Raw genomic sequence first — 9348 nt, 5'->3', positions numbered from 1 at the left:
CCCTCCCCCCCCCCCTCCTCCCCCGCCCCTCTAAATGTCACGACACAATCGTCTTACTGTTATCAATCAACTGCTGACTCATGTGGTCGGGAGACAAACAGGAGCGTCTTGCGGGGGCCCGGGCCGGGACACAAACATGAGCTGCAGTCAGTGTGATCCCAGGCAGCTTGGGAATGTTCGGGATCAAACAAAGAACCTTTATGCAGCCGAGCGCCTCCGTGTACGCCATGGAAATGACATTAGGCCGTGTGTGAGCAGTTATCAGCCTCCTCCGTGAATAAAAAAAAAAAAAAAAGCACCATAAAAAGAGACAAATAGCCTCTTCTGGTAATTTGAATAAATAACTTTTGTCAGCCCGAGTGCCCAGTTACTGAGTTATGAGAATAAACAGAGCTTCAGCTGACTAATTCTTTTATTTAAACCAAATCATGTAAATGTCAGATTCAACAGATTAATGTCCAAAGAGCTCAGCGACAGTCTAGACTTTTGTTCTAACCGAAACGGCCTTAACTCTATAATATGTATTCAATTAGAGAAATATTTGTGGATCGGTAACTAACTTCGAATTTAAAACATCTGAAAGTGGTTCAATCAGCCGGGATTTAACTTATAAGCAATAATAATAATAATAAAAAGGCAGGAAATGCACAGTTTCGTCAAGTCCTTCAGAAATTTTGGAAAGATGGACATTAAAGCAGAACAAAAGGCAGAAAATTCAACATTTTCTGAAACGTTCATCCAGCCTGGTTCAGAAACCGTATTTATGGCCGCCATTTAATTAAAGGTAATAACGCTGTTGCAGACTCTGTTAGTAAAATACCTCGGGAAATATCAAGATGGCAGCCCACAAAACAGAAAAAATGGCTACAATTTAGCCTATTTTGCAGATATCACGTTAAAATTTCAGACACTGTTTATCTGAAGACAGACGGATGTTTTTTTTTCTTCTTTTTATGGGGTTAGACCTGACACATTATTTGTCATCAGTTTAAGATGAGATAAAATGAGAACATATTAGTCATTTCTTGTGTGTGAGTTTTCGATATAACTGGGACGACGTTGTCTTCCAGGCTGCAGAAGGTTAAACGCAAAGCTGCACGGTGCGACATCGGCGTTGAGTACCGGAACATCGGTTGCGATAAATCTGCATTTTCTTTAAGTCTCTCCTGTTCTTTACGGCTCTCATTTCATGCCATCGTTCTTATAAACCAGCTGTGAGAATTAAAGATAGTGTGGGACACTGGGTCTGCGATTTAATGCACTTTCGGATACGGCGATGAAGACAACATTATATATACTGTGCAGCTCTAGTTAAACAGATCTTCTTGCAGCTTTCCTTAATAAAATTAACTCAAATGAGTTGCAGGATCTTCCTGTCGTTCACGCCGCGGCCGCCACACCAGGAAGTGACGGTAACTTTATCTCTACAACAATCTCCAGTTGTCCGCTTTCCTCATTTTGAAGCACACTCTGCGCAGCAATGAGTTGCCACGGCCGGGTGCAAGAACTGGACAGAAACAGCAAAAAAAACAAGCCAAAACTAAAACACAAACTCTGAATGACCTGCAGAAAAATTGGACAAACTGTTGATCGAGGCCACTTTAAAATGTTACAAGAAGGTCTGGCTGCTTGGAAACAAAACAAAGATATTAGAGGAGGTTTGCAAAGCATTGCAACTGAAATAGGAATATAGAGAAGACAAGTTATTTGTTGTTTTACTGTAACGTTGTTGACATGCTGCAGGTGTTGCTGAGGAGACAGGTGGGCAAATGATTTCCTTCAGGATTCAGTTCTCCTCTTCGGCTCGTTTTTTTATTATTATTATTATTATTATTATTTTAAATAGACTGTGGCCTAGAAATAAAATAAAAAGAAAATACGTGCTGAAAGGTGACATTATGTTACAGAGAGAGCTGCTGTTTGTGGAGTGACCAGAGGCTGCTGCCTGTCGTAAACAACTCACAGACAGAGAACAATGGGCAGGGTTGGGTTTACTTTAAACGCTTAGGAAAAAAGACAAATAATTCAATTTTATCGTTACGAACCAGGCCCTTTTTGCAAGTAACCGCAACAAGGATGAGATCCGCGTGAAATCTCTGCAGCGTTAAGTGAATCAATCACCGGGTCTGCCTAAATAAAATAATTAAAAAAAACAAGTCAACCCCAGCGCCGAGAGCTAACGCTAGCTTTGAGCTGCGACCCACAGTCCGGGGAGGGATTAATTTATCCCGTCAGCCGGGCTCAGTCGGTTCCGAAGCGAGCCGAGCAGCTAGCCGTCACTTAGACGCAACTTCTGCGTTCAAACCCGACGAAAATAAACCGCAGCTCACGCCAATAATCCGACCTGTTTACCTGTTAGAGTAGATGCACTCCACAGGGCGCCGCCATGTTGAACACCTCACAGCCCATCCCACCGCGGTGAGCCTCCGCCGCCGAAGGCCGCACGTCAACTAATCCCCACGAGTTAGCGACCCGGGGCGGCTAACGGCCGCGACTTTTACAACTTTAAAACACGTCTGCTAGTTGGTTTGATTTAAAAATAAATAAATAAATAAACTAAGAGTACTCACCATCTGTTTTCACGCGAGTTCTGGCGGCTTACTGCCTCCGCTGCAAGTTTGTTTTCCCATCGCTGCGAGTGGAGGGCTGAAATGTAATGCGGTTTCGCGTGACCTACAAGTGAACTGCGCATGCGCAATTCGCTCTTAGTTGGTTAAAGTTTATTTAAAAAAAAAAGATAAAAAAAAGGTCCAAACTGCAATTATATTTTGTTGAAAAAAAAACGACCTGTAGCCGTCTCTCGTGCAGACCTGGTTAAATAACGAACCCGCGAGATCTCGCGAGATCTCGCCCCTCAATGTACGCCTTGAGAGGGATCCTCAGCTACTACCACAGCAGTCAATATCTGTAAAAGTTGTAGCCGTTTTCTTGTCGACAAATGTCAGCTGTGACGGCCATCTTGAATCGAATAGTTTCCAAAAGTTATTCACCTTAAAATGTACTTTTAATGATTAATTTAATTAATATTCATCCAGTGGTTTGTGTGATATTTTGCTGACAAATGGACAAAAATAACATGTTACACCTTATAAAGTGCCTGTTTGCGATCCTGAATGGGTATTTAATGTTTTATTTCATTCATTTTACCATATTTACACAGTCTACAACATAGTTTTCCTCAAAGTGCAAGACAGAAAAAGTAAAAAAGTTTAATTAAAATCTAATTAAATACAAAACAAGCCCATCTGCGCAAAGAAAATCTGACTCCAATTACAACAAACTGCAGCTCGGGCCTTGTACGGACATTACAATGAAAAATATTAATTTATGTCATTAAGATTCACTCAAAAAATGGGAAATAAGAAGCCAAAAACACGTTTTATAACATCAAATCAAACTTTTATTATAAAGCTCGTTCCATTCGACACGGTGTAATGCAAAGTGCTTCATGCCAGTTAAAATGTAAAAGAAAAGTGACAATCAAGCAGACAAAACCCCTCATACGATTGTTTAAACAGCAGGTTGTAAATAAAATATGGAATTAAATGATAGGGGATTAAAAGAACTGAGGAGCAACAAAGGTAGGCATTAAAATTTAAAATATTATTTAAAACACGAGTTCTAAAATCTGAAGATTAGTAATAATAAAGTGGAGAGAAATAAATCCCCATAAAAGAAAAATTATTTATTTAAAAAAAAAAAGCTTAAATGTTTATAAAGAACCTCACTTTAAATGGTCTGAAATGTCACTTTAAATTCACTGGTCAAAAATAAAATGCGGGGAAACACGTGACAAAGAGATAATAATGACAAAACCCCAATTAGCCTGAAAGTCGCAAAATGCTCTTTTGATTTTTTAGGCGTTATTTTACATTTTTTAAATTAAATTTCAGGTGAGAATCTGTTTATTGATCAGTTAATCTGGCTGCTATGCGCACAGTTGGCCACCAGATGGCGCACTGCTACCACTATATGAAGCTCATCTGCGAGTCAAACAAACAGTAATGACGTCACTGAGGTGTGAGGATGTGCCAGGGTGGAAGCAGGTGAGGTGGACACAGTTAATCTCCAGGACTGGTTTGGTTTGTGTGTCTTTGGAGGTGACTAAAGTCACAAATGTCCTCTTTTGGACACCTTAAGTCCTTAAACTACATCTGCTTTACTTCAACTAAATCCTGTAATTCAAACATCAGGTGGGGGCAGATTTTTATTTACTTATTTATGTTCACATCAAATCAATCCTGGTTTTTAAGGGATTTCTTGTAGATTTTGTTTAGAAATTTTTAATTTATATAAAAACATCAGCCAAAAAAGTTTAAAAAGTAATAAAAGTAAAGAAATTACATCTTCTGTGAGAAAGTAGCGTGAATGACGAGAAGCTGAACCTGATTTATCAACGCTAAAAGATGCAGAACATTAGCTAAAAGCCTAAAGTAGCAAAAGGATACCTAAACCTGAGAAGCAAAATAAATAATCAATAAATAAAACAGGCTAGCTATAGGTTTAAAGTGGCAAAACACCAGCTAAAAACTGCAGAAGGCTAACTAAAACCTAGATTTATCCAAATGCTAGCTAAAAGTTAAAAGTAGCAAAATTGTAACTAAAGCTGTAAAGAAAAAAAGGCTAGCCATAGGCTACTTGTAGCCTATAGCTAGCTAAAAAAGGCTAGCTATAGGCTACAAGTAGCAAAAGGCTTGCAGCAAAATGTTAGCTAAAAGCTACGAGGAGCAAAAAAAGCTAAAACAAAGCAAAAGTTTAGCTAGTAGGTAATAGGTTTAACTCTGTGTGTAACTGTGTGTGTGTGTAACTGTGTGTGTATAAATGTGTGTAACTGTGTGTGTTTAACTGTGTGTGTATAACTATGTGTAACTGTGTAACAGTGTGTGTGTAACTGTGTGTGTAACTGTATGTATAATTGTGTGTGTGTGTAACAGTGTGTGTGTGTAATTGTGTGTGTGTATAACTATGTATAACTGTGTGTGTGTAACTGTGTGTAACTGTATGTATAATTGTGTGTGTGTAACAGTGTGTGTGTGTAATTGTGTGTGTGTATAACTATGTATAACTGTGTGTAACTGTATGTATAATTGTGTGTGTGTAACAGTGTGTGTGTGTAATTGTGTGTGTGTATAACTATGTGTAACTGTGTGTGTGTATACCTATGTGTAACTGTGTAACTGTGTGTGTGTAACAGTGTGTGTAACTGTATGTATAATTGTGTGTGTAACTGTGTGTGTGTGTGTAATTGTGTGTGTATAACTATGTATAACTGTGTGTGTGTAACAGTGTGTGTAACTGTATGTATAATTGTGTGTGTGTAACAGTGTGTGTGTAATTGTGTGTGTGTATAACTATGTATAACTGTGTGTAACTGTATGTATAATTGTGTGTAACTGCTCCGCAGGCCGCGTGTTTTCCTAAGCAAATGTCCTCCCGCCGCTCCGCTCGCTGATTGGTTGAAAGCAGACTCAGATTCTGCTGCCAAATTATCTGATTGAAAATCAGGGAGGAGAAAAACAGCAGCAGCCGCTCTTATGCTTTTACAGCTGCTGAGCTTTTCTAACTTTAAGGAACGGATTTCCTTTCTCCACACACCGCGGGAAATTTATTTATTTATTTTAATTATTATTATTATTATTATTATCATTACTGCTGATTCCGGGTCGGACTCACTGGCGAGGAGATCCTTCTTTTCCTGTTAATTCTAACTTCAACGAGAAGGAATAGTTGCGACATTACTTTTATTTTTTTAAAGGTGTTTCACATTAATTCAGAGCTATCTTACATAAAAGGAAGTCGGAAAAAGCGGTTAAATATTAAAGGATCATCCGGATCATCATGCCGAGGTCATTCCTGGTGAAAAACAAAAGGTGCTCGTCCTACAACATCCACCGCACCTACGAGGAGGAACCCGAGGCCTTTCAGCGCGGTGAGAAAGTTTATTTTCATTTATTTTTATCTCAAATAAACGCGGATCGGCTCGTGCACCGGTTTTAAACTAATTTCAAACTAATTTATTTTGCGTTTGCATTAAAAAAAGAGTCTGTTGTGCTCTCCTAATTAAAGGCCTGGCATTTCTTGAAGGAATGCGTGTCGCCCGCCGCCTGAAAACTCATAACCTGCTCGGTTTCATGACAATTCCTGCAGTGGGTTAGAGATATTTTGCTAACAGACGCACAGAAAAGACATTATGGAGGCTCCTGAGTGTTTTATTTATTTGTTTTTTTTGTCTGCTCGGTGGTGAAGCGTCTCTGATTTGTTGTGGGTTCTGTCAGGGGTTCTGTCGCAGGTCCAGGACTCCTCAGAGAGGGGGTCTCCTCCTGCCGAGGAGCGAGGAGACGAGGACGCCCTACCTGCTCAGTGTCCCCTACCTGTCCACCTGGAGCCGACCAAGCCACCTGTGGCCCCCACTCAGCCGTACTACCTGACCGGAGGTAACACGTGTCGCCCTCCATCTTTGTTCCATCTGTTAGTGCTCAGGGTACGAGTTACGGATCACTCTCAGGTACTACTACACAGAGTTTTAGCTCAATATTTGTTGACTTGACTGAGCTATAGGTTAAGGTTTATTACCTGTGGCAAAATGCTTGCTAAATGTAGCAAAAGGCTAGTCCAAAAAGCAGATGGCTAGATAAAAGCTAAATGAAGCAAACTGCAAGCTAAAAGCAGTGAACATTTTAACTAAAAGGCTAAACGTAGCAAAAGGCTAGTTTCATCTAAAAGTATCAGAAGTCTAGCTAAAAGTAGCAAAAGGTAAGCTAAATGTAAAATGTTAAAAACAGGAACTCCATGGCTAAATGCAAGAAAAGGCTAGCAAGAAGCTAAATGTAGCAAAAGGCTATATAAAAGCTATTGCAAGCTAAAAGCAGTAAAAAATGTAACTAAAAGGCTAAACGTATCAAAAGGCTAGTTTCATCTAAAAGTATCAACAGGTGAGCTAAATGTAAAATGCTAAAAACAGGAAACGGATAGCTAAATGCAAGAAAAAGCTAGCTAGAAGCTAAATGTAGCAAAAGGCTAGATAAAAGCTAAATGAAGCAAACTGCAAGCTAAAAGCAGTAAAAATTTTAACTAAAAGGCTAAACGTAGCAAAAGGCTAGTTTCATCTAAAAGTATCAGAAGTCTAGCTAAAAGTAGCAAAAGGTAAGCTAAATGAAGGCTAGCTAGAAGCTAAATGTAGCAAATGGCTAGATAAATGCTAAATGAAGCAAACTGCAAGCTATAGGCAATAAAAACTTTAACTGAAATACTAAATTTGATTAGCTTTGGCAGCCATTTTGAATCAAGCTGACCCATTAAGGTAATCGGTTGAAGATGAGCATAAACTTGTGAGTTTCTGAAATTCTCAATAAAATCTGTCCGCTGGTTCTTGAAATATTTTGCTAACAGACAGACGGGGGTAGCTCAGTGTCTTTTAGCTCAGTGTCTGAGTTATAGCCGTCCTTGTCGGTCAGCTTTGGCGGCCATCTTGAATCCTCGTTGCTTAGGGACTTCGGGGACCTTTCGCTTGCGTTGCGGCTGCCAAGATTTGGTCGTCCATGATGACAAAAACCATCAAATTTCTGCGATGATCAGATAAAACGATATCTTGTTCCCGTGATGCTACGTCATCACTCCATATATGGTAATCGTGGCCGTATGTTTGTGTCAGAAAAGTGCATTTGTGATTTATTTGTACCACCAGGATTCGTAGATGCCAGTATTTGAACTTTAAAACTCTTTTTTATTTGTCGCCTTGCAGAGCCTCACATGGCCGAGTTCCCGCCTTTCTACAAGCCGACGTACGCCTGGGACCCGCTGGCTTCCTCCTACGAGCTCCGTCAGCTGAGCTTCAGCCCCACGGTCCTCCAGCACGCCAGCAGCCTGTACGGCCCCCACATCAGCCACAGCCCGCCGCCGGAGCAGCCCCTGGACTGCAGCACGCACTACTCGCCCACCTCCAACACCTACCACTGCATCACCTGCGACAAGGTGAGCGTCCGGGTTCGGCTCCTCCCCGTTCGGGAGAAGCTGCCGTCGCTGATGGTCCAACTTGTTTTTTTTTTCTCTTTCAGGTGTTCTCGACGCCCCACGGGCTGGAGGTGCACGTCAGGAGGTCCCACAGCGGAATGAGACCTTTCGGCTGCAGCATCTGCAGGAAAACCTTCGGCCACGCGGTCAGCCTGGAGCAGCACATGAACGTCCACTCTCAGGTCGGTCAGTTTATGAATGTTTAGGATCAAAGACTCCTCTTGGCTTGTCGTCTTTAGTTTTGCTAAAAAAAACTGCAGAATTTGACGCTTTTAATTTGCCTGCCATGTTTAAAACCTGCAGATTTGCAGCAAAGCTATCAGCAGCGACCACATAATCAACCCAACATTAAAGCATTGATATAAGGAAGAAATAATCAACCAAACACAAGTTTCCTTACTTTTTGTGCCATGTTTCGACTTACTCGAGTTTAGGTTTGTTAAAGCAGGTACATACAGGTGGACAAATATGTGTTTCCATTATTATTAATGAGTTAATCTGAATATTTGAGTTATTTTTTGAATGCTGTAACACTTCCTGTGCAGGAATATTATCGTGCTTCTGACTTTCTCTCTCATCCAAACAGGAGAAAAGCTTTGAGTGCAAAATGTGCGGGAAGTCCTTCAAGCGCTCCTCGACGCTCTCCACGCACCTCCTCATCCACTCCGACACGAGGCCGTACCCCTGCCAGTACTGCGGGAAGCGGTTCCACCAGAAGTCCGACATGAAGAAGCACACGTACATCCACACGGGTAACCGCCTCCCCCGGGGATTTACGTACCAAACCGATCGGCCTCGCTGTTATCGGCCTGCTTTCCAGGTGCGGCGGTGGAGGAATTGTTTCCAGGAGTAATATAACTGCTGATAAATCAGAAAAAGAAGCTCAAACAAATTTCCTGCGGATTTGCATATCTGGTTTTCCTGCTTCACGTCTATAAAAGGAAGTCTATTTAGCTGACATTAGTTGACAGCATGTGTTTCACAAATCTGAACAATGACATGATTCTTTAGGATTGGACTCGAATATAAACTTTATTTTTATGGGCAAAAAAACACTGTTTTAATTGAAGTTGCATTTGGTAGCAGAAACAAAAAAGAAAAACCCAGACCCAGACTATTAACGCAAAATCAAGCAAACGCTGCGAAATCGCAACTTTTTGGAACTTTGCCCAAAACACCGCAACTTTCCTGCAACTTTAACCCAATATTTATTGTTTCTGAAGCGATTCGCCACCGTTTCTGCGGTCTAGTCTCTTCTTTGTGGGTTTGTGTAGCGTGGAATACAAAATAACCCCAAATAACTCAGGAAGAAGACACGTGACGTCACTTCCTGTTAAC

The 9348-nt window shown here is 40.9% G+C and overlaps 2 protein-coding genes across 5 annotated transcripts in view; one reads left to right on the top strand and one right to left on the bottom strand.

Annotated features, from left to right (window-relative positions):
• tsc1b (TSC complex subunit 1b) overlaps positions 1-2709 on the bottom strand; it is a gene marked incomplete at its 3' end in the record, with an annotated part of 22298 nt that extends 19589 nt beyond the window's left edge. For 3 of the 4 annotated variants that reach the window (XM_017425549.3, XM_017425551.3, XM_037979558.1), the window contains 1 exon segment: positions 2571-2709. 4 annotated transcript variants of the gene reach the window in all.
• A 2801-nt stretch (positions 2710-5510) lies between these two features.
• gfi1b (growth factor independent 1B transcription repressor) overlaps positions 5511-9348 on the top strand; it is a 4756-nt gene continuing 918 nt past the window's right edge. Inside the window, exons 1-5 of the mRNA XM_017425498.3 lie at positions 5511-5929; positions 6276-6434; positions 7742-7971; positions 8055-8192; positions 8597-8762. Coding sequence (XP_017280987.1) covers positions 5839-5929; positions 6276-6434; positions 7742-7971; positions 8055-8192; positions 8597-8762 — 784 coding nt within the window. The 5' untranslated portion in view covers positions 5511-5838. The remainder of the gene's footprint in view (positions 5930-6275; positions 6435-7741; positions 7972-8054; positions 8193-8596; positions 8763-9348) is intronic.

Source organism: Kryptolebias marmoratus, linkage group LG14 (genome assembly GCF_001649575.2).
Source record: "Kryptolebias marmoratus isolate JLee-2015 linkage group LG14, ASM164957v2, whole genome shotgun sequence".
Taxonomy (NCBI): domain Eukaryota; kingdom Metazoa; phylum Chordata; class Actinopteri; order Cyprinodontiformes; family Rivulidae; genus Kryptolebias; species Kryptolebias marmoratus.
Note: the sequence above shows the minus strand (reverse complement) of the source record. Positions and strands in the feature narration are given on the sequence as shown.